General features: G+C 40.3%; 1 protein-coding gene and 1 long non-coding RNA gene across 4 annotated transcripts in view; one reads left to right on the top strand and one right to left on the bottom strand.

Annotated features, from left to right (window-relative positions):
- LOC138767929 (uncharacterized) overlaps nt 1-26,441 on the top strand; it is a 141,502-nt gene that overhangs the window by 62,264 nt on the left and 52,797 nt on the right. The window lies entirely within an intron of this gene.
- ADGRL1 (adhesion G protein-coupled receptor L1) overlaps nt 1-26,441 on the bottom strand; it is a 279,116-nt gene that overhangs the window by 21,732 nt on the left and 230,943 nt on the right. For 2 of the 3 annotated variants that reach the window (XM_069945803.1, XM_069945814.1), the window contains exons 5-8: nt 11,308-12,126; nt 1,826-2,125; nt 1,145-1,248; nt 742-927 (exon numbers count right to left, since the gene is read on the bottom strand). In XM_069945803.1, the coding sequence (XP_069801904.1) occupies nt 742-927; nt 1,145-1,248; nt 1,826-2,125; nt 11,308-12,126 (1,409 nt within the window). Of the gene's footprint in view, nt 1-741; nt 928-1,144; nt 1,249-1,825; nt 2,126-11,307; nt 12,127-23,898; nt 23,976-26,441 lie in introns of those variants that run through there. The other variant, XM_069945823.1, reaches the window with a different exon arrangement.

The raw sequence follows: 26,441 nt of genomic DNA on the forward strand, positions 1-26,441 counted from the left end.
GAGTATTACATCAGCAGTTTGGTGTCAGTAAAGACTTCAGAAGAGAAGGATTTAGGGGTAGTGATTTCTAACAGCCTTAAAAATAGTCGCCAGTGCAGCCAGGCATTAGGGAAAGCAACTCTTATGCTGAGGTGTATAGCTAGAGGTATAACAAGTAGGAAGAGGGAGATTGTGATCCTGCTGTATAGAGCTCTAGTGACATCACATCTGGAATACTGTGTCCAGTTCAGGAGACCTCATCTACAGAGACATATTGATAAAATAGAACAGGTCCAAAGGCGGCTACAAAAAATGGTGGACAATCTTAAGCATTAAATAAGGAATTTAAATCTGTATAGTCTGAAGGAAAAGGGGGACATGGTCGAAACCTTTAAATATGTTAAAGGACTAAATAAGGTTCGAGACGGAAGTGTTGTTTTTAATAAAAAAAAAATAATAATAAAAGGGAGCACAATCTGAGGTTAGTTGGGGGAAAGAGCAGAAACAACGTGAGAAAATTTTACTTTTTTGAAAACATAGTAAATGCTTGGAGCAGACTTCTAGTAGTAATCTACAGTGAATGTAAACCTGCCTGGAATAAACATATACCTATCCTAAAATTATAAGAACGGAAATAACATAGGGGCAGACTAGATATACCAAGTGGACTTTTTCTGTTGACGATCTTCTAGGTTTCTATGTGTTCAGCGATTCTTATCGAAAATGAATGAATAAGCCAAGACACCCTGAATGTGTACGTACCCTATTGTAATTCTTCCCAGCACTCTCTCTTTCAATTGGTCTCAGGGCTTGTAACTGAGCATCAAGAATATCCACCAGCTGTTCCAGAAGACGTACGGATGAAGTGACATCCCCTGCATAAATCTGTCCACGGGTATGACGGGCTAGCTCCCCTGCAATGTTAGCCGCATTCTCTCCACTCTTAATCTGAGGGGCAGAATATAAAAGAGGATTGAAACGTCAGTAAAAATAAACAGTGGCTATATAAATGGAAGATGGATGATACTTGTGGACTTACATAAGCTTAAAAACAAAGAATAAGGTTTAATAATAAATATAAGCAAGATTCAAGTAGGAAAATCACAAAATAAAAAAAGCTGTCTCTGTATGTGTGTGGCATCTCCCACCCACATATATTCCTTACCTTCTGAGCCACTTGATTGACCCAGGGAGAAGTGCAGTTACTTAGATCTGGGCCACGAGGGTTCCATACTGCCAGTGTGGGCAAACAGAGGAACGAGGCGATGCCTGAGGAAAAGACACAGATATGAGAACTGACAAAGAAAGAAAATTCTGTGTTCTGATTCAAGATCTCTTCCGAGAGTTACCGGCTATAGAAGAATTCGAAGTTTATTGACTGCTTTAATTTGTGAGAATTATTTGTATGTAATAAGTTGATAGGAAGCATTAGATAATAAATAATCCACTTGCCTAAATAGTCTACTGTGTGGTTACCTATCTCCAAACATAGTAACCTGTGGTACCCATAGATGATCTAGCCTTTGCCCAATAAGTCCCTGTCACCTGTTCACAGGTTATTCTTCTTCCTTGGAGAACTTTTGGTAGGAACTATCCACTATATACTATGAACACCTCACACGACCAGCCTAATTTTTATCTAGCCATCACAATTTGGTTTAAATTGCCCAAATCGTTATGCTTGTCCATTTTTCTACCGCCAACATTAACGTCTGAGGGGACAATTATTAGGACCCTAAGTTACCATTCACAGACAGAGGTTTTAAAAAGGGGTAGGAATTCTTGCACAGAATATGTAAGAAAATCATATAACTGTTATCATATAACTGATTAAAAACCAACTTACCGCGGGTGCCCTTCGGACATGGTCTCTCTACTCGCATGCCTTGTTGGGTGGCCGGCCACTGTACTTTTCTTTCCTCACGGGCTGGACAGAAAATCTCTGGATGTGGATTATGATTTGAGGGGGGAGGACGACGTGTTCCTGGGGTAGGAGGATCATGGCCTACTTGATTTATAGCCCCTATTGGATGTGTTGTGAGAGGTTGCCGACGGACAGTAGTGGTGGCAGAAGGTAGAGTAGTGACCGTCACGGGAGGTGGAGGTAGAGTAACAGTGACCACTGATGGGGTGGGAGTAACTGGACCTGGAATGTCAGAAGCAAAACAGGAAAGATGGATTATTTTTAAAAGATGGAAGAAATTAAAAGAACAAAAACAATATGAATTTTTAATATATTTCCACTAGTATGTCCCTTGTGTGTTATGTTCTCTCTTCTCATACGCCATAGCTTGTAGTTGCAGTACAATTTCCCCTTGCTAGTTGGTAATGTTGACTAAATTTAAGCTAGGGAACATTATTGTGCATACAGTACTTCCCTAATGCTTTATGGTCACACAAAGCTCAATCCTATATACGGTTAACAGGGAATAAGGTTTGTCACTTAATTGACGATCAGCCACCATTTCCCCTCACCAAAAAAAAAATATAGATATAAAACTGATTCTCTTCAGCCCTCACACCATCAATGCCCTAGGCACCAGCCTCCTGGAGTACAGAGCCGGGAGCCTTGGCATGATACGATATGTCTCAGTTGGAATTAAATATCCTCTATAAGGGAATCAAATAACTTCAGGAAACATCTCCCTATAGCCGGTGGCTCTTCTACTACGATTGCACCCGTACCATTACCATAGCATAATAAAGCAGAGGATTAACAGTTTTATTGGATTTTTGGAATGTACTCGAAATAAATATAAACTCATATGAACTCATGAATATTTTGGGGAAGGTAGGCGGATATTTTTTTTTTCTAAAAAGAAAAACATCTAAAAGTTTAAACCCCCTATTTCCAGCTTTCACGCATCAGCACTAGTCTGGGATTACTATTAACATTCATTTAATAGTGTTTGTAATAATACAATACGCTGTCATGCAGCATAAGATGTTCATTGAATATATGATATTACAATCTCCCATTTACAGGCGCTGGAGTAATGACAGATAATAAGGAAGGGCATCTGACATAAATGGCTGTAAACATAACAATAATTGTTAATGGAGCATATAGGAAAGGCAGTGGTTACCGATTATTATTATTATTTCTGTTATTACTGATTAAATGCCGCTGAAAGAAATGTTCAGCAGTATTCTAAACATAGGAAGAATTATGGAAACATTTCCAGTTTTATACATATGCTGCAGTATATGGCTAAGTAGCCAACGTCCCGATGAAACAAAGGGATATACATATAGGAGGTGCTGCTATAGCGGTTTCATCCAGGCCCCAAAAAAGTACTTTTCTCCCAAACAATAATATAACATCTCTTCTGATCATCAAACTGGTCCATCTGAGAACAGATACGTATCTCAGACTATGTAGTCTGAAAAGATGGCCGTCATTTTAGAATTTAAAGAGTACAGTATCAGGAATTGGAAGATCATAATTAGAAGAAAAAAAAGACAAAGGAAAACACAATGGGGGAGATTTATCGAACATGGTGTAAAGTGAAACTGGCTCAGTTGCCCCTAGCAACCAATCAGATTCCACCTTTCATTTTCCAAAGAGTCTGTGAGGAATGAAAGGTGGAATCTGATTGGTTGCTAGGGGCAACTGAGCCAGTTTCACTTTACACCATGTTCGATAAATCTCCCCCAATATATGAACTTTATGTTATGTTGCATTATTATAGAGAACTGGAGGTTCGCTGTAAGGTCTTTTTGCATGGCATGACTTGGTATCGATTGTTCTAAAAATCGTTCAGTGAGATTCTGAATCATTTCCTCCCTGCCTGGCTAGGAGCATCATTGTTGCTTAGTGACAGCCCTAGGCGTTAATGTTTTGTGCAAGTCTCACTATGAGCAAAATTTACAGTTACCGACTGCACCACAATAATGATTGATGAAGATCGATAATGAGAAACCGTTTAGTCGTGGTAATCTGTGCTATGACCAACTACCTTTCCTACAGTAAGTGGCAACCACTGTCAGACATTTTGGTGACTGTGTATTGATGTCTGTCCCTCTCATCTGAAAAAAACTTTGACTTGTCACAGAGCCATGGGAAAAATTTTAAACAGTCTGGGTCTGAGTGTTCAAACCTCCACAATGTTTTTGAAACCCTTCTCCTGCAGTGAGACCCAGAACACCTAAATTCCGACCGATCAAAACTTTGAACAGGACTCACAAGTTTTTTTTCAACTGATAGGGAGACTTAAACAACACTTTTTGCTCACTCTCCTAGCCATATCTTGTAAATCACATACATAGGTACCTTTTTTTTTTATATATAGTCAGACTTGTGTGCCTACTCTGCCTCTTTTTGGTTATTATATCAGAGGAGGAAACAGCCCTTAAGGCCCTTTTACAAGGAGGGATTATAGTTTAAAGATTCACTATAAGGGTATATTCACACTGAGCAAAAAAGGCCGAATCCCACCTGTCTCAGTGTCCCATTGCCGTCTATGGAAGATCGCGCTCTCCTCTGCAGCCGCCGCTCTCCGCTCAAAGAAGTAACATGTCACTTCTTTGAGTGGAGAGTGGTGGCAGCGGAGGAGCACGAGCCCTCTCTTTCACTCACAGCAGGACACTGAGCACAGCGGAAGTCCGCGACAGAGAGATCCGCTGCGGAATTCCGCTGTATTTGCTCAGTGTTAACATACCCTAACAATCGATTGCTTGTGATAACTAGCAATTTTATAGTGAACCATTCTGATGTTATTACATGCAACGATTGCTGTTATAAACGATCATTTTTGCGGTTGTTAATCGTTGCTAAGGATGACCCATGCATCAAGTTTTATTTGCAAACGGCAAACGAACAGATATGCGAACGATCATCGACGATCGTGAATTACCAAAGATAATTTTTCGTTTATTGTTTGATTGTTGGGTGTTATTACATGGGCAGATAATCGTCAGTGTGAACCTAGCCTTAAGGGTCTGTTCACATGTAAAGGCTGGCTGCGTAAAACTCGCACAGAACTCGCATCAAACTCCCATGAAAATAGCTGCGTTTTTGTGGTGTTAGCTCGCCTGTGAAAATCATGTAAAAATCAAAACTCGCATGTAAAAATCGCACCAAACACGCAGTGAGAATACACATACATTGACTTGATAGCAATCAGTATTGCTGTGGATTTATGTGCGAGAAGCTCGCAGCGATAAATACGCAGCGAGTCTGTACGTGTGAACAGACCCTAAAGGGGATGTCTAGTTTAGAGAGCAGAGTTTGGGTCCTCCATAAATTAGCTGTAGCGTAGTACCGATGCAAAAAGCATGCTGAAAGAACTAAAACAGTCAGACCATTTTTGTCATTGGTCACTATATAATATTTCATTTCCCCTGTGGTGGCAGGAATATTAGAAACTTGATCAGTGGAGTTCTATCTATTTAGCCATCCTCTCATTTCATTTGTCTCCGCTTGCTTAAAGGGAATGGAAATTTCATACATTTATACTGGTAATGCATTTCTTATGTTCTCAACCTTTAGACGATAAAATAAAAGCCAAATGCGACAATAAAATAGGTCTAAAACACAGCTGAATTTTGAATCTACTACTGCTACATTAAAGTCTATAAGAAAATATTAGTCCGTGCACAAACAAATATATATATATATTTTTTTGTACACTCCGTGCTCATAGAATTTATCGTAGCGCATAGGTTAAAAATAGAAAGGTAGGTCTAATGCATCCAGATAAAGAAGGACATTTATGAAGACCGTACCATGATTTATGCCGATTTTATCAATAACTGATGGCTATATATTTCAGTACAGTAACGTTTATAATATCAATATTTTACATATTTTTGCTTCCTTTTTAAATGTTAAGAGCCAAAAAATATTGACTGATCTGCGCTGTCTTTTTTTAACAGCTGAAGACTTTAGATGTTGTATTCTTGTGAAGAGAACAGCACTGACAATAGGATTTTTACATGTTTACTTCAGCTTATTATGCAGGATTGAGTCGGTCCTCACACAAAGCAAAGAACCAGAGTTGTACAGTTGTCCATTACTTGAAAACAGGGCATTGACAGAGAAAACCTTTGAACGCTACGAATGTCCCCGGAATCGGAGAAGGTTGACAGCTGTAAGATAATATTTGTTTAACAATGCCACGGGAGCGCACGTCTTTCAGATTGGGTATACTAGAACAATAGGTCAGGTTTATTTCTTTACGGCTGAAGGAATCAAGGGCAGTGCAGGGGCGCAGAGGATTCAGGATGCAGGCAGAAGTTTAGCAAATCAATCAGACAGTTCCCCGAGCATAACATGAATCTGTTATCTATAACTAACATCCTTTTCATGTACACAATGGAAATACAAGTTGAGTATATACATATAAAAAGACTCTATGAAACTTAGGAATGTTTATTACAGCAATTCCGAAAAACCCTCGGAATGTGACCTATTATTTTGACGGGGGCAGTCCTCATTGGGCTTTGCTGGATGCAGCTCTGGTGGCAGCATCTCTCTGACTATATTGGCAGCTTGCCATTTTGCCAAATCGGCAGGTCAACATGCCATGGTTTTGGGTCGTATAGAGTTCTGATCGTGGGAGATAGTATTCTGCTGTGGACATTAGATTTCCTGGCTAGTAATCCTATTAAAGGACATTGCCGTCAGCCTAAAATGAGTCATAATATAGAAAAAAAAATGCATCTAAAGATAAAAAGTTAAATCAGTCAGGTTGCATTCCTGAATATTAACAACTTCTTTATAAAGGTTGTTTCTCATACAAAAATAATGTAGAACTTCACTAAAGGTGATAAGGAGAAGTCTGTCCATTTTGAAAATGCGTCAGGGGCAGGGAGGAATCTGATAACCAGTATGAACTTACCTCTCCCCGTGCCCTCGGTAAGCGGTGGGACCAGCCTTGCGACCCCCGCTGAGCTCCAGGATCTTCGGGGTGTACATGTCACGACCTGGTTGATGGACTGGCCACTCAGCCAGTCAGTGACTTGCGCGGGGCACCGCCCCTGTCACTGATTGGCTCAGTGGCCATTCCATCAGTCGAGACAGGCCCTTTCCCCCAGGTCGTGACGTCATCACAACCCGGGGGATAATGCCTTATGGTGGTGGTCCTGCAGCCGCTCCAGCTGCTCACTGTAGACATGGGGAGAAGTGCGTACTCATCAAATTCCACACTGCCCCTGCTACTGGATTTTCAGAACAGCAGACTTCGCCTTTAAGTGTGCAGCATTTGAATACCGCTGGCTAAAGGGAGCTCTAGGGCTGCATCCAACTTCTTCAGCAACTGGTAATCAAATGCTGCATGTTTGGGTTCATACCAACCACAGCATGCTCGAGGTTCGCTCATCTCTACTTAAAGTACTTTTTGATACATTGGCCATAACTAGAGCCTCCACTACAATAAATTACTTTTCATCAGTGTAAATATCAGAAATGGGTATCACAGATTGGAAACATCTTTGTATAACTACTGCAAAATAGTTTGGTTTTCTGATGAGTGGCATGGCACTGAAGTTTCACTTGGCAAAGCACATCAGAAGGTTGATGAAAAACAGGCGATCTTCTTGTAAACAACTGATACACTGATGCAGTCGTACAGATTTAGATGCACATTGGCTGTTTTAATCAAACTGGCCATACAGATTCTGTAATACCAGACAAGTGATTTTTTTTCACTGATCTCTTGTGTAATGGTCTATTGCACCATTTGCACTCAAGGACTAATGACTATCGGTCGATGATGTTGTGTCACTGGTCAGCCAAAATAATTGTCCCTTGTTAAATTTTACTTGACAAATAGTTGTTTATCCCTTTAGACAAATGTGCTTATACCGTATTGTAAACTAAAAGATGCCTATACGCCTTCAACAACTGTCTGCTTAGTGCTTGTAAAAAGCTCTTCCTTCCAACCCTCTATACACATGTATGCTCGGCACATGTTTAGCATGCCAGTGCCCATCCCTTTCTCTCTTAAGAAAAAAGGATTAGATGTTAGTATTCAACATGCCCGGTCCTTCTTTCCTCTGACATTATATGCCAGTGAATGTTAAGAGACCCCATACACATAAGATAGCTGGTCATGCCGAAATTGTCAGCCACAGTTGATGTTTTTTAAAGTTTCCATATACTCTAAAGAGGCTGTTCTAGGCATTTATAAAATGTCCTATTTGAAAGATATAGACTTACTAATCCCCATTAGCCTGTATTGTTTTGGTAACCTGTTGCCGTTGATGCAAAGTTTGAGAATGTTCGAGTTTGTCCGAACACGAATGTGGGGCATTTGATTAGCGGTGGCTGCTGAAATTGGATAAAGCCCTAAGGCTGTCTGGAAAACATGGATACAGCCATAGGCTATGTTCACACTTTGTAACGGCTGTTGTTACAATGGTCATGATTACTACATAGCTTACGTAGTGCTGCCTTCTATGGAATCCCGGCCAGAGTGTATACACATAGTATACACCCTGGCCAGGATCTCTAGCGGCGTCGCTAGAAACTGACATGTAAGTTTTCTGCGGCTGCTATTCAATGAAAAGAGCCCGCAGAAAACCTGTCAGTGCTACACACTCCATTGAGTGTAGCGAATTCGGATGCGTGCGCGCACGGATGTACCCACATCCGAATTCAACTGCAGTGAAGATCACCCAGCCGGTACTCCACTACCGGCCGTCACAGAACGGCCAGTGTCTTACCACGTGTGAACATGGCTATAAGCTGTATCCATGTTTTCCAGACAGCCTTAGGGCTTTATCCAACTTTAGCAGCCAACGATAATCAAAGCCCAAATGCTCGTGTTCAGACTAAGGGCCAGTTCATGCGGAATAAAACTGACGGAATTCTGCTGCGGAGAATCTGCCAGTCTCCGTGTCATACAGGCAGTCTATGGGAGGGCTTGCGCACCTCCTCTCTCCCCGCCTCTATGCTTGAAAGAATTAACATTTCAATTCTTCCACACAGAGAGAGGAGGTGCGAGCCTCCGCTACGGAATTCCACCAGTTTTACTCCGTGTGAACTGGCCCTAACTCGAACATGCCTGAAGTTCGCTCAACTCTATCTTTTGGTTACGACCCACTAAAGTTGGTCAGGCATGCTCAGTTCAACAGTAATCTCCAGGAAGTACTGATCGATTGTCTTTACTTTGCCTGGAAGCAAGGGGGATTGTAGGAAAGTGTATGTGCTGTTGCCGGGCAATGGCAGGGTCACAGTTTAGAGAGGGAGTGATTAAATCAATTTGGAAGACAAATAATATAGTGGTAGCTGACCAACAACAGACAGTTATTGTGCAAAAGGATATCGTTCATGTTGGAAATATTGGAGCCATAGTGAAGCGTATAATTGTTCATTCAAGAATAATTGTTCATACACAAACAAACATTCTTTTGAAAAAGATTAGTCTTAGAACTTTCAAATAATAACATTAGAATATTCTCACAAAATTGTTCATACTTTGCCTAGTTTTATTGATCATGTATGGCCAGGTTTAACAACTTTAACGATAGATATGTCTGTGATTGTCCAACATACAGTCATTTGTTCAACCCTCAACCTACTTTTATCTAATGTGTGTATCCACCTTTATTTATACGAAGGCTCCAAGTCTTAAATGCTTAACCCTAAAAAGAATGCTTGTTATATGACATTTCTTGTTTAACACCATGATATGTATTTTCTGTATTCACATACTCCGTGATTTACGGATCCTACAGAACACGAAACTGTACAGTGGAAAAAGCGGCATCATATTGTTTTATGATGCCGGGAGAGCTAAAAATGTTTAAATCTTCCCAGTACTGTACTGGCACTGCTGCGCAGTTGTGGCAGTGCGGTCCCAGGTAGTTTTAACCACTTTTGTCTCTCCTGGCATCATGTATCAATATGATGCCACGTATTCCACTGCACAGTTTCAGGCTCTGTAGAATCTGTAAATCACGGAGCATGTGAATACAGAAAACCCATACTATCATGGCCTAATAACGAATAATGTCATATAACAAGCATTATTTTTAGGGTTAAGCATTTAACTCTCCCGGCATTATATTGATACATGATGCCAATCGGTCTGTTATTTTACTGCACACCTTTACGCTCCATAGGGTCTGTTAAACAAAATGACTCCTAAGTTTTCGCATGGATTTGTGAATAACCCCAAAGTTTTGCCATGGATTTTGACCATACTGTCTTAGAGAGAAAATAGAGTAAATGATAGATAAAAAGCCATATAAAGCATGAATACTATCAACTTTTCTATAGTTATTTTTATTTAGTAGGATCTCCACAATGGAGTTAACTTGGATAGTGCTGTGCTTGCAGACTTAATAGGGTTTTCAGGCCAAAACAGACTGATCAGTGGGGTGCTGGCACCCAACACCTGCAGCATCCATTGTGTAGTGCGGGCACCAAACAGCTGATCTTCTCTATTTGCCAAAAAAAAAACTTAAAGGGAGAAAGATTGTCACCAGTGAATCTTTCATTGGTTCATTAACCCTTCTGGACCATTTTATTTTCCTGTCAGGGAAGAAAAGTCAGTGGTGATTTGTAGATGTTGGGAAAGACAATAAAGCTCAACAGTGAGAAAACCATACTGAACACCACCCTGGATCTTTATGGATCCCAGGAAAGTATGGTATGAAGTATGAGTGAGTTATCTAGAGGTATCTAATTTGAGTCGTATCTTTTCAAGATTTAAGAGTTCAGCTTTAAATGTGAACATCATCTACTGTTTATTAAAAATACTGTCTCTTTGCTAAGACCCCAAGTTGCCAGACAAAGCTATATACAGCACCGCAGCTGTGAAGTATCATGCTAAGATAGAAAATGACTCGTGCCGTCATAGATGACCCTTTTTGCCTTTGTAGTTTCTTTTCTACTAGGAATGTTCATGAACTTTATCAATCATTTTCTCTTCTCTGTACTTTTTTCTCTTGTCTATTTTTTACATATATCTTTTGACCACACTGTTGTACCTTATTCCAACTGTGATGAAACAAAAGGCTTTTAGAAATTCTGAATTATTAAGACCTTTCTATTCCAATTTCTTCTTTTTTACCTGCTATAATATTTTCCTATGAATAGGCCCTATGATTGGCACAGTGCATTGGAAGAAATGGTTCTAAATTCCCAGTAAAGACGTCTCATCAGATCTGACTATAGTAATAGTTTCAGATTAAGGTTATAATTAAATACGTTCTTGTAGAAAGTTTTAGGACCCTTCAGAACATCTTATTCTCCTTTTTTATAATACTGTATATTTGCTATGGCATAATTTATACTGATAATAGTGGATGTTATTGACTTTCATGATCTAATAGAAACATGCAAAGGTTCCCACACATTTACAATTTCCCCAAACTAACCTTCTGCTGGGTCCGGTGGGCCAAATCTTAATGCATAACGCACCAGAAAATAGTTGTTCCAGACATAGAGTTGTCCGTCCCTTGGGTTGTAGTCCACAGATGACACGTACTGATATGGATTAGGAAAGTCCAAACCACTGGCTCCATTCGTTCCTAGTGGCTCTTCCCGGTTGCGATGGGTATTGAAGGCATACTCTAGTCTGTTACCTGCTGACTCATTGTCATCATCCGCATATACCGATTTCAACACATAAAGGACCCCACAAGCCATGAAAGCATTTGATGCTGAACGCTTATCGTATGTGGTTTCCCATGTGCCCTCAAAGCGAAGAGTATATGGATTAAGTTGGGTGACCACCAGTCTCCCGCTGTTTCCTTCTGTAGCATAGATAACCCACAAACCATTCTCATCCACAGCCAGGTCAATATCAGTTTTACCACCCCATCTGTATGGTGAGGTGTCATGATAGTTAGCTGTAGATATAATGGCCTCTCCACTCTTGATCCGTGTCCTAAGATCATATTTTACAATGTTGCGTGTACGTTCTTTGTTATAAAAGGCAGCCCCATCATATACCACAAAACCAGTTCCATCCACGCGACTCGGTAGACGATATGTAGTGGTGTGTCGGCCAGCAGCATAGTCCTCCCAAGATGCATATTCTGTTAAGGTATCTGTACGGTAGGGGATCCATGGCATAACATAAAGACGCTCTCCAGCTTGAAGGGGGTCTCGACACCACGCTCCTGACTGGTGCTCAGATTCATGGGTGGAAGTAGGTTCTAGAATTTCTTGTAACATTCCCGGGCAGACGAAAACTGTGAGGAGGGGAAGACGTGGGAAAGGATAGAGGGAGGAAGAAAGGAAACATGAAAGGAAATGATGGTAAAACCGTGATTGAATCATGGATGATTGGCAGATAGGCAAAAATTAAAAAAGAATAACAACGCAAAAAGTGGTACATATCGAAAATAAAGAAAAGCCATTGGGAAGAATGATCCAAATTAAAAAGTTAATAAAATCATTATGAAGAAATTAGAAGTGGATTGCGGATAGTATGTTAGATGAAGAATGAATGATGAATAGAAAGAACATGGAAAAAGGGAGTAAAGAGACAGGGGCAGGAGGGGAGAGAGAAAAAAAAATTGTTGTGAGCTGTGAATTCTCTCTACACCCCCTGTATTAACCCTGTGATCATAGGAGGATGAGTCTGGGGGAGTGAGAAGGGTATGACAAGGGAAGAAGATTAAGAGAGAGAATCAGAAGAGAAGACCCTCTTCCTAATCTCAGAATACACCCATACTCAACATATGCCTGTCTCAGCCTATCTGGCTTTTGGTGATACCAAAAAAGTCCCACATTTTTCCCTCTTCTCAAGTTGCTTCTATGGAGAAACGTTTCTTTTTTTTTTTTTTGCTTTGTCTATCATTAAAGTATATGACTGGTAAAACCAAACTATATATATATATATATATATATATATATATATATATATATATATTATCTAGAGCTATGATCCCTTTTATGTTCCCTTTATCATAAGCTTTCTCCTGACCGCTTTCCCCAACCACAATCTCCTTTATGACTCTCTTACATTGTTGAGATCATCTAATGAGCTAATTCTTGGGTTAAGAGTCTCTGTTTCTTTCACCGTGCTGTGCAAACTTTTTTTTTTCTGTCCCTGTAGGAAGTGTCTCTTTCCCCCATCTCATAAGCAACTCTCTCTCCCCCTCCTCTTCCTCATTACTTATATCTTCTCCATCCCCGCAGTAAGAGAAAAATGACACGTTTATTGCCATGGCAATGCTGCTAGGGGAGGGAGAAAGAAAAAAAATAAAAACTCTGAGGTCACATATCATTCTTACAGCCAATCATGGACCATTGGTGCTTGACCTCCCCCCACTGAGGATCTCTGTTGCTGCTCAGGCTGGGATCCTGAAAGCTAATTGGGTTAGAGGGGAGCTGATTAAACAGCCATGAGGTGTGAGACGCAAGAAAGAGACCTGCTGAGTTGCATCGTGGGTAAATGAAATTGGCATCCACTATCCTGTTGGACGGAAATATTGATTAAGTGAAATAAAGTCTTGCAGAAAAAAAGTATCCCTTGGAAGGAAAGTCCTGTAGTGTCAATGTGCCCCTTATATAAGGGAACCCATTAAAAGAACACCCCTTCTTATAGGTTAATCTCATGTCCCCAGAATTTATTTTCACGTTTTAAGTATAATTTACCACCCAGATAACCAGGACACCCGAGGAGAATATATCACATACACACAGCAGAGGCATGAGCTGTTGGATTGAAACTATTGGAGAATGACTGTATTTTGCCATATTCTCATGAATATTTGATTATATAATGGCTGACTCTACTGTGAGTAGGCGATGGGTACGTTTTAATTTAGAAAAGCAGTTGGCTTTAGTCTTCTGAATGGACTGGGTCAAAGTAGCAGCCAACTAGTGTGTCTTTATCTACATGGTTTAATCAAGTCAGTGGTCATTTATGGTCCTTAAACATCAAGATGTAATAGGGTTTACGCATCTCTACGGGCAAAATGATAGTATAGTCTAAACTGAATTTATTCACTGTCTTTTAGAAATTGAATTCCATGGCTGGATACCTGGTGTGCTTTATTCCCTTCTACATACATTAGGTCAGATCTAGTATTTTGGTGATCTCTTTGGGCCTCAAATTTTTCACAAACAGAATATTAATTAACGATTCACTCCCCAACTTTTATTTCCCACTAGGGGTTTTGGTATAAAGTTTGTACAGCTATTTAGGTCTACAGTACCAGAAATAAACATGATGGTTTCTTTTATAAGTTAATGGAACCAAATAATATCCATTGGGATCCTATCAAAAACATCACAATGACAGAAGAATGGTGGAAGCCGTGACGATAGTGTGAATTAAAGCTGGGGCATTACAGGGCATCGGTTTTCACTGACATGATCCTATTTCCCGGAACACGATTTAACTCCTTCAGCCCTAGGATTACATTAATTTTACTGGTACCATTACGAGAAGATCAGGGTGTTGCATGCTTTAGATGACACTGCATGATCGCTAGCTATCGGTAAACAGGGTTCTTCTGTGAATCTATTGGGTCAGAAAACATTGAAGGCTAGGGATTGACAGCTATTTTTTCCTTGCTAGGTTACAGCACGCAATGTTGCCATAGGAATGGGAATCAGAGAATGGATACAGCTCAATGCATCTATGACTTGGTAGCTATGTAGGGTTGCATCAAGATGCGATTGTGAATTGGCCTTTCCAGTGAACGGATATGAAGGTCTTATCTTGTAACGTGAGTTGAATGACACTCTTCTGCTGGAACTGCACAGCAAAAGCCTCCATCCTGCACTAGCTATGCTCTATATGACATTCTATTGCTCTTTACCTTTTTATTTTTGTCTACGAGCACCCATCCTTTGGAGTGTAAGGGTGATATTCAGGCCATGCATATAGGTGGAAGTGACTTTGTAAGGTTGGCACTCCAAAGCCACTTGGGTCGTCGTGTGAATGATGACAGCAGTAGAAAAAGAGTATGTTGATTTTGTGGGGAGCGGTGACCTGTCCATTCGTGAGATTACCTTACTAAGGATAGAGTTACATGTGATGGGGCAGTGTCAAGATGTAAATTGGTGAACAAAGGTAGGGAGAAGGCTACAGATATAATAGCAGAACTCTTGTACCTCAAAACTACATGGATCTTTACATTACTTGTATAGGCAGTCCACCATCTAACCATCAACCTCGGCCGGATTATTCCAGCTACATAGAAAGTAGGTTGTGGTGAGTGTGTGTGTATATATATATATATATATATATATATATATATACATACACACAATTCAAGTTTATAACAATCCACAGTGATATCGCAGGGCTGACTGCAAGAGGATTTGGGAAAAGTACAATTAGTTGCATAGCAGAGAAGCAACATTTTTCTTAATATATAATGGAAGGAAAGATCTTCTTGTTCTCCCATCCCCCATGTTTTTCTTTTTTTATTCTTTCATATAAACTGCTAAGGTCAGCTATTTTGAGCTAGCATGTAATATGTCTTAACAAATAGCACTGACCAGCGGCTGTACCCAATATGCACTTTACTAACACATTGTAAAATCTTTTGTAAGTCTCATGTGGCTACTTCATACTTGCAGTCAGACCATACGTGGCATGTCAAAGACACCGGGACAGCGGGAGGTCATATTCTCCAATACAAACAACATTGCTCACTTTTTTTTTTTTTTTAGATCTACATTACTGCCCAACCTATAAAGTACTTCCTGCAGAGAGTACATTACACTACTTTGTGTGGTACTTTTATCTTGTTAAAAAACTAAACTAAAAAGCTTCCTTTCCCTTCTAAAATACTAATGGAATCTTCATTTATTCCCTGTCCGCTATGCAGAGGCTATTAGGAGTGAATCTAAGGAAATAACCTGTCTTCGTCATTTGGTTTTGCTTCTCCCCGTATGAAAAGCACTTACAATTGCCATATCTCCTTTGTGTAACTATACAGGTAGCCATAGACATTAGATATTTGTAAGTAAATCCAAGAATTCTTGGTGCAGTCTGCGGACAATATCCAAGGTTTATGTTAGACAAGTGGTCTCCATCTGGTGGCTCAGGAGCCCATGCTGCGTGACTCATCATGGGAACTGGAAATGTACTTTATTGTAGACACCAAAGAGTCCCAACCTCAATGGTATACTACGAGTATGTAATTCAGATCAGTAAATGTTGGCAAACCCATATTTTTTGTTTCTCTACATTATATTTATATCTCCTTTTTCAGTTTAATATGGTCTCCGACCATCATTTAAAAGGATTATTCAGCATTAAAAAGAGTACAGCTACTCTCTTGCATTAAAAGCATCACCCCTGTCCTCAGGTTTTGTGTGGTAATACAATTCAGCACAATTCACTTAAATGGAAACAAGCTTCAAAACCACAACCAAATTGAGGACAAGAGAAATGTTGTTCCAGGAAGAAAGTAGCCATGTTTTTTTTCAAAGCCTGGATAAACCCTTTAAAGCTGAATGTGGCCACAAGATACTAAAATATGGGGCCTTTGTTACACCATAGATGATGGCTTGCCAACAGATACAAATCTGTCTGAATCTGCTAATAAATGTCTTGTACATGGCCAGGGCTAATGCACTCAATTGTATTACCGTTCTTTATAAATTCAAAGTTGTGTGTGCTGTAATTTGGTACCCATAGACTTCCGTAGGAACCTACGTAGGGGGTGCAGTTCTGGTGCATTCTATATACAATGCCCCTAGAAGGATGGCACAATACAGGGTCCATATGACACACTCTACAGCTTCATAATACAAAGGCACATAGACTTAATTTGTCTCCATATAGCCTTGGTGCACTTTGGCTTACTTCGACTAAAACGTCAACTGCATCCCAAAATGTCTCCTCAACTATTACTCTATAAAGCACCAACTACAATTCAGATAACTGCATTCGCTGTACCTTAACTCTGTATCATCAGGGGCTCTCCCTAGTAGACTACTATTAATTAAGGGCAGGAACTGATGTCTTAACCCAGGGATAGGGAACCTTTGGCCCTACAGCTGTTGCAAAACTACTATTCTCATCATGCCTGGACAGCTTGGCTTTCCATGTCCAGGCATGATGGGAATTGTACGTAATCACTACGTTGTCTACCTGTGCATCTACCTGTGTCTACCATGTATCTCCAGGAATGATTAGGCAAAAATATTAAATAGAGTGCCAGATCGGAAGATATCTTCATGAGATCGAAAATGTTCAAATTGATCTCTATTCTTGGGCATTGAATTTCCATGGATATGTGCTTTATAGAATGGTATATTTAACTATTTCTAGAAGACTTCTTTTGGGGCAGCGTGGGACTAGTAATGTAGTTTAATGTAATTTTTAAAGCAGCAACAAAGATACCATCAGTAAACCCGTGTTAGAAGAACATACCCCTAAGGAGCTCACAGCCCCAGCATGCCCCATCCCTTAAATAAGCTTCCCGTTATAAGAACACCCCATCAATCTGTATGTTTCATGGTACGTTTGCTGATTTTTAAACTACTGTCATTAAACTGCAGGTTTTTGGGGCAATCTTGTTTTATTTCTCGAATTAGAAATCCATTTGCTTTGCAAGCAAATGGAATGGAATGAATGGAAATGTACAACCAAACATACGTAAATGACATACACTTATTCTTATTTGGTTGGAATGAAAACTCTAATACCTATTGGTTATGATGAAGAGTACTAAGTTATATCATGTTTGTGGCTTATTATCATCATGGGGTTACTGGTTTTCATTAAAACATGGCTAAATCCTAGTTACCCCTAGTCATCCATAGTGACTTCTCAAGGGTTTATTAGGGTTGGATATTGACTGACTGCAGCTACCTATAGGTGGCTCTAGAGAGATAATTTCCATATTATTCATACCATATGTCAATCATTCAAAGAGTAAAGGTGCTCAAATAGCTGATGGCCAAATGCTTGTTTGACCCACAGCTATTGCTCATAATCCCTGCATAGGCAATCTTGTATGTATTTTAAGTGACGTGAAGGAAATAAGCCGCAGCCATGTACTTCTGGCAGTGGCATATCCCTATAAAGAGCAAAAGGATCAACCACTGCAATTCAACAAGCCTGATCCTTATTTCCTCTAAAATAATCTATTGGGGGACAGTTGGGAGGCCCTTGTACATATAAGATAGTTAACCAAAATAGATGAGGTTGACTAACTTTTGTTTATGGAGGCCTTACGGCTATTGGACTTTGTTGGCCTTCTGTTGAGTCCATACTAGAGGTAGAGAATCAGAGAAGACAAACAAGAGACCTGACCATCTCACTACTTTTTGATGTACTGTCAACCAAGAACACTTCTCGCCTGCGTTGAGTTGGATAAAATCAGAATCAATGCCTGTCCTAAGAAGCCAGATGGAGCATCGTTGCCTATTCCTAGTATAAGCACACCAGTAGCTTTGTTGACTATCTGCAAATTGACCACGACAAGAAACAGTGAACAATAAGCTCAGTTGACTATCTCTAGATGGACCACTCCAGGAGGACACCATGGAGCCTCGCTGCCTATCTTCATATTGACCACATAATGAAACAAATTTTTTTTTGGTGTACAAACATCGTAATTTTGGATCCATTTAATGGCATTATATTGACTGCATTTTTTTAAAGGGGTGTCCTTGTAACTGGGCTTTTCCTTTTTATATCAATGGAAATGACCCGGCTGCAAAAATATTCCGATAGGGGTGTTCTTGTAACAGGTTTTAGTTCAGTTAGACAGCGTACACAGCAACACAGAAAGAAATGGGGTTAATCTCAGACACCTGTAGGGAGAAGAGTGAAGTCAGAGAGATAGTGCGTGTTGTACGGTGGTGTGGCATCCGCCTGCTCACAAAGGAAGTTGTTAGAAGTGACAAAAGCCTATAATGTAAAGACAACTTTGTCACCAATTCATGAGATGTTGGGTGGAGACTGGTGGAGTTTGTCCCTCCCCCACAGAGGGACACAAACAGAGGGGATTTAGTAGGCACCTATATGGGGAGGTAGATGTTTATTACATGGAGCAACATGGGACATATAGGAAGAAAGATACAATGAACTAAACTAAAAGAATTTTAACATGGAACACAGTCTACACAGAAAAGGAAAATGCGTCGGTAAGGCTAGACCTTCAGGGAGAGATTACTTGGATATATGGGAATTTTTGGGAGACGCTAAATGGCGTTAAAGATGGATTGTAAGGAAAGGTCATATGGAAAGGTCATATAGTGGAAAGAGGATTATTGGGGGGGGGGGGGGGGGGAATATAGGAAGCATAAATAGGGATTAATAAGAGAAACTACTTAAGGGTTATGACTTAGTAAGTCAAATAATAGGGAGGAGTTATATGGAATAATAGGTGGAGATATAGGGAGGTTATATGGAGTAATAGGTGGAGATATAGGGAGGTTATATGGAGTAATAGGAGGAGATATAGGGGAGGATATATGGAGTAATAGGAGAAGATATAGGGAGGGTATATGGAGTAATAAAAGGAGGAGATATAGGGAGGATATATGGAGTAATAGGAGGAGATATAGGGGAGGTTATATGGAGTAATAGGAGGAGATATAGGGAGGTTATATGGAGTAATAAGAGCAGACATGGGGGAGGATATATGGAGTAATAGGAGAAGATATAGGGAGGATATATGGAGTAATAGGAGGAGATATAGGGAGGTTATATGGAGTAATAGGAGGAGATATAGGAGGGGTATATGGAGTAATAGGAGGAGATATAGGGAGGTTATATGGAGTAATAGGAGGAGATATAGGGGGTATATGGAGAAATAGGAGGAGATATAGGGGAGGATATATGGAGTAATAGGAGGAGATATAGGGAGGATATATGGAGTAATATGAGGAGATATAGGGAGGGTATATGGAGTAATAGGAGGAGATATAGGGGATATATGGAGTAATAGGAGGAGATATAGGGAGGTTATATGGAGTAATAGGAGGAGATATAGGGAGGATATATGGAGTAATAGGAGGAGATATAGGGGGGATATATGGAGTAATAGAAGGAGATATAGGGGGGGTATATGGAGTAATAGGAGGAGATATAGGAGGATATATGGAGTAATAGGAGGAGATATAGGGGGGATATATGGAGTAATAGGAGGAGATATAGGGGGGATATATGGAGTAATAGGAGGAGATATAGGAGGATATATGGAGTAATAGAAGGAGATATAGGGGGGATATATGGAGTAATAGGAGGAGATATAGGGGGGATATATGGAGTAATATGAGGAGATATAGGGAGGGTATATGGAGTAATAGGAGGAGATATAGGGGATATATGGAGTAATAGGAGGAGATATAGGGAGGTTATATGGAGTAATAGGAGGAGATATAGGGAGGTTATATGGAGTAATAGGAGGAGATATAGGAGGGGTATATGGAGTAATAGGAGGAGATATAGGGAGGTTATATGGAGTAATAGGAGGAGATATAGGGGGTATATGGAGAAATAGGAGGAGATATAGGGGAGGATATATGGAGTAATAGGAGGAGATATAGGGGGGATATATGGAGTAATAGGAGGAGATATAGGGGGGATATATGGAGTAATAGGAGGAGATATAGGGAGGATATATGGAGTAATAGGAGGAGATATAGGGAGGATATATGGAGTAATAGGAGGAGATATAGGGAGGATATATAGAGCAATAGGAGGAGATATAGGGAGGGTATATGGAGTAATAGGGGGATATATAGAGAGGTTATATGGAGTAATAGGGGGATATATAGAGAGGTTATATGGAGTAATAGGGGGATATATAGAGAGGTTATATGGAGTAATAGGAGGAGATATTGGGAGGGTATATGCAGTAATAGGGGGAGATATAGGGAGGTATATGGAGTAATAGGAGGAGATATAGGGAGGATATATGGAGTAATAGGAGGAGATATAGGGGGATACATGGAGTAATAGGAGATATAGGGAGGGTATATGGAGTAATAGGAGGAGATATAGGGAGGATATATGGAGTAATAGGTGGAGATATAGGGAGGATATATATGGAGTAATAGGAGGAGATATAGGGAGGATATATGGAGTAATAGGAGGAGATATAGGGAGGGTATATGGAGTAATAGGAGGGGATATAGGGGACGATATATGGAGTAATAGGAGGAGGTATAGGGGGATATATGCACTAATAGGTGGAGATATAGGAGAGGGTATATGGAGTAATAGGAGGAGATATAGGGAGGATATATGGAGTAATAGGAGGGGATATAGGGAGGGTATATGGAGTAATAGGAGGAGATATAGGGAGGATATAGGGGAGATTGTATTGAGTAACAAGAAGTCATAGGGGAGGATATATGGTGTAGTTGATATAGGTTGAGGTTATATGTAGTATTACAAGGAGATAAAAGAGAGTTTAAATGGATGGATAATATGGAGTTATAGGAAGAAGTTACATGGCATAATTAAAATAAGACTGGTCTCAGACGGCTTTGATACAGTTAGATTTTTACAATTGTATTGCAATACACAGGCCACCCACGCTTCTTCTGAACTGAATATACATCACTATAGGGATCCATGTTAATCAAAGTTCAGTTGAGAGAAACGGCAGGGAAGACTAGACATTATGGTCATAATATCAATCTTAGCATGTGGCCATATTATGGCTGTCTGAAACTAGCCTTATAGAAAGAGGTGATATGGGGTAATAGGAGGAGATATAGGGGAGGATATATGGAGTAATAGGGGGATATATAGCGAGGTTATATGGAGTAATAGGAGGAGATATTGGGAGGTATATGGAGTAATAGGAAGAGATATAGGAAGGTATATGGAGTAATAGGAGGAGATATAGGGGGATACATGGAGTAATAGGAGATATAGGGAGGATATATGGAGTAATAGGAGGAGATATAGGGAGGATATATGGAGTGGAGTAATAGGAGGATATATAGGGAGTATATATGGAGTAATAGGAGATATAGGGAGGATATATGGAGTAATAGGAGGAGATATAGGGGGGATACATGGAGTAATAGGAGGAGATATAGGGAGGATATATGGAGTAATAGGAGGAGATATAGGGAGGTTATATGGAGTAATAGGAGGAGATATAGGGAGGTTATATGGAGTAATAGGAGGAGATATAGGGAGGTTATATGGAGTAATAGGTGGAGATATAGGGAGGGTATATGGAGTAATAGGAGGAGATATAGGGAGGGTATATGGAGTAATAGGAGGAGATATAGGGAGGATATATGGAGTAATAGGAGGAGATATATGGGGATATATGGAGTAATACGAGGAGATATAGGGAGGATATATGGAGTAATAGGAGGAGATAAAGGGAGGATATATGGAGTAATAGGAGGCGATATAGGAGGGTATATGGAGTAATAGGAGGAGATATAGGGGAGGGTATATGGAGTAATAGGAGGAGATATAGGGGGGATATATGGAGTAATAGGAGGAGATATAGGGAGGTTATATGGAGTAATAGGAGGAGATATAGGGAGGTTATATGGAGTAATAGGAGGAGATATAGGGAGTATATATGGAGTAATAGAAGGAGATATAGGTAGGTTATATGGGTAATAGCAGATATAGGGAGGTTATATGGAGTAATAGAAGGAAAATATATGGAATAAGGGAAAGTGGTAGTATATTTTATAATAAAAAATTGGACTGGTAACAGATTAGGAGTTTTAGTACTATATATAGATCATCAGGAGGGGTTATATAGAACATGTGTATGGAGGATTGACAGGGCAACGTAAAGGTTAAACTGAGAAAAATGATAAGGTAAAGAATCGATGTTAGGCGCTATATGGACAGGATATGTACAGAAATAGCAGATATTTCAGCTCTTAATTCCACCCACATAGAAAGCACCCGCCGTCGGTTTTTACTGTATCAATAGACAGGTCTGTGCACAGGCGGAAGGAGAGACCAGATTAATGGCGTTAGTAATCAGAGTGCGGCACAGAGCAGAGAGATGAGAGGTTAATCATCACCACGGGGGTGCTGTATGTTATCAGCGAACACCACAATCCATCCCTCCTTATCCTCATCTATGACCATTTTCCCAAATCCTCAAGGAGCAGCCAGACCCTCTGAAAATGTACCACGTCCGATTGCCATGATATACAGTATGCATCATATCTACATGTGTGTAACAGACACGTAGGTCTGCCTGTATACGTATGTGGGCGCTGTATGCGGCACGGTGCCTCCTGCCTATATACATACACCGACATCATGTACATTTTACATAAGGTGTTGCTGCAGAGCTGCCTTATGAAGCCTTCCCTGACAGAAGTATAAGTGCTGTAAGGGAGAAGGAGTTCCCTTCCTTGAATAAAAATAAAAAAAATTAAGAAAGGGGCGAAGAGGGCAGAACAGAAATTAAAGAAAAATAAATGGTATATAATTAAATTAGGAGGAGAAAGTGACATAGGGAGTGGGAGAGAGAAAGGAGCGGAGGGAAGAGAGTGAAAAAGTAGGGAAAAGCTGAGGGGAATAATTGAGGTAGGCCAGGTTTCTGGAGGTTGCTATGGAAACATGACGGGATAAGAGGAAGGGAGTGAGGAATGACGGGAGGCTGGAGGTTGCAGAGTATTTCACCACTAAACCCTTATCTGCCACGATCCTGCTAACTACAGCTAAATTGTTCCCTACAAAGCTGGTCACCACTTCAATAACCCTTTCCCTACCAGAAATCTTATTACATCTTCACAAGCGACCTTTTCCTCTGACAGACATCTTAAAATGGCTGCTCCTTCCTTCCACCTTTTGCAAACTTGCAAGCCTTCTCCTGATAGAAATCATTGCTTAAAATATTCTCACTGCCTTAATGACTTCTCGGCATGATGTTCTGTATTCACATTTTTCTTTTTTCTGTAGGTGAAATGCGTCTCCAACTTAATCTCATTTAGTGCTTAGAAATGTGCCACTACCCTATAGAGTTCCTAAAATACCATCTGATCTTGCCTTTTAAAAGAGTCTCTAATCCCAACATATAACCCTAAACCTTTACAATGCTAAATCCTCTCCATGTTGTGGGGAATTTCAGGATTTTATACTGGTTCAAATACACTCCAGCTCTTGTAATCCTTAAAAAGCGAAAGGGATTAGAGGGTAACAGGGTCAGCAAGGGGGAACAGAGGAGGAGGGGTGGAGAGAAAAGGAAAAATTAGGATTCCAACATTAATTATGGGCGGAATTAACGAGTCACCGTGAGGGTAACAGGAAGGGACCAATGAAAATTACCTTTTTGCTCCACTTCTATTCACGCATCAGAAAAGAAAGAGAGAGAAAAATATCAAATGAAAAAGAGGATAGGAAAAAGGAGAGAAAGATATTCATGAGTGTCATTACCAAACCTTCCCTCCCCACCACTTAAGGTATCATGAATCTAACCCTCCCTCCACCCCAGAAACCCCCACCACACAAGACAAGCTCAAAACTATATACCCAATGTGTGATGTAGGGAAGATGTGGGGGGGGGGTCTTGAGTTCCCAGTAGAGGGTCCTGTAAAGAGAGAGGAGTGACTATAGATGCTTGGGGTATGGGAACATTAGGGTAGTGAGGAGCGGGTTGATGGAAATTTAGGGTAGAACGGACAGGGAGTTCAGTAAGCATGGCAAAAAAGGCATGATAACACAAAAGAGGACAGGTATGTGATGGACAATGATGGTTCCTTTATAAAGGACCTGCAAAGACATAAAAGGGGTAATGAGACAGGAGCGGGGAAAATAAATTGAGTAAGGAATGCTTCAAAACATAAACAAGGCTCATGGACACTTGGGAGTGACTTGACAACCAGTGGTCTTCACCGAAAGAAGAGGAACATGGAATGAGGACAGTCAACAAGTTGAAGAGGAAAGTGAGGAAGAGTGCGGAACACATAAGGATTGTGAAGAGGAAAAAAATAGAAAAATATGAAGTGTTTTACAGAAAAGCCAACAAAGACAACACTGGATGTAGGAACAACTAGAAATGTTGTGAAAGGTCTTCAGGGTGTTGGTAATGTATCGTGACGGGAGGAAATGGAGGGAGATTGAAGAGGATGGAAGAAATCTCGGGTAGAAAGGATTTGACTGGAGGGATGAAATGTGGTGGTAAGAAAACGTGTCCATGGTTCCCCGGGCTCTGTAAACGAAAAAAGGGAGAATTGGTTGATGGAATAGAGGAGGCCATAGTATGAGGGTGAAGAACCAGGGAAGGGATTTATGACTGGGGCAGATTCAGGGGAGACACACTCAAGAAATCTGCAATGTAAAAGTTAATATTTACAGACAAGCAAAGTTAGAAACAGGCAGAGAATGTAAAATAGGCCAAGATTTAGCAAAAGGTGCTAAGGTTTTGCAGTCCTTATCTCACACCCATGGAAATAAGAATTATGGAGCGCTAAACCTTGCCACCATCTGATAACTCCAGGGCAGAGAAATATATTGCAAGATGAAGACATGCAGAGAGAGAGAGAGAGAGAGAAAGAGAGAGACAGAGCAAAAATCTAACTCCGAAAGAAAATTGAGAAATGTCATTCAGGTTGAAGGATGAGACAAATACATTGTGTGTGTGTGTTTTTTTTTCTTTTAAAGAGACAGATGAGAAAGATAGAGACAGCCGATTGGAGGCAGAACAAGTCAAGAGCGACAGAATGAAAATTGCTAAGAGTGAGGGACAGGCAGAGGGAGAAAGAGACAGAGCGTGACAGCCTTGGCAGAACATCCTGGGGATAGAAGCGTTATATTAATGAGCCAAGCCTGCAAAGAAAAGGAAATAGTTAAACGTTGTAAATACACAATGCACCTTGCTTTTCCATTCGAGCAAATAGCTCTATGACTAAAAGAGAGGCCTGCAGAGCACTGTAGAGACCTGTCAGTCTGTTGGGATACCGGAGGATGTGCAGAGCACTATGGGTGCAGAATGGTATTACGTCTGTGTCCGCTCTGCAATGTAACTACAGGTCATGTGTCTACAAGTCGCTGAGTAGCAATTAAAATGCATGCAAATATTCACCTTGTGTATCAGTGTGTGCAATGAATAGCAATGTTTTTTTCCGTAGCAGGAGATGATACGTTCTTAGATGTGCCCCGACAAGTATCCGGAGCTCAGTGTGTTGGATACTAATTTATTCTTAATCCAGGCTGCATATAACAATATCCCTAGTCAATAGGTGACACTCTGTATTCACGTATGCCTCCAAGTCTGTAGCAACGAGCTCTTTTGTGCATGCAAAGTTTACCCTTATACATGATGATATAGGTCTCCATTTTAGAACATGGATACAGTGTATTCTGCACTGGTCTATACATAATCACCAGAATCAAACAGTGCCAGTCAATGGCCAGATGATCACAAAAGCTGGTAGGTGTCAATACGCAAGGTGGACAGATAGAAGCCCAGATAAAATATATGGGTTGTATATAGTAACGTGTATGGTTTTAACACATTAAATGATCTGTTCAGACTGGCTGTGTTTTTATACATTCAGTCCTTTTCCAAGTTGGTCTAATGTTAAGGTCTTCTCTAAGGTCTATCTCTTCTCAAGTGTCTGAAAACAAAGGGGGTTG

Source organism: Dendropsophus ebraccatus, chromosome 1 (genome assembly GCF_027789765.1).
Source record: "Dendropsophus ebraccatus isolate aDenEbr1 chromosome 1, aDenEbr1.pat, whole genome shotgun sequence".
Classification (NCBI taxonomy): Eukaryota; Metazoa; Chordata; class Amphibia; order Anura; family Hylidae; genus Dendropsophus; species Dendropsophus ebraccatus.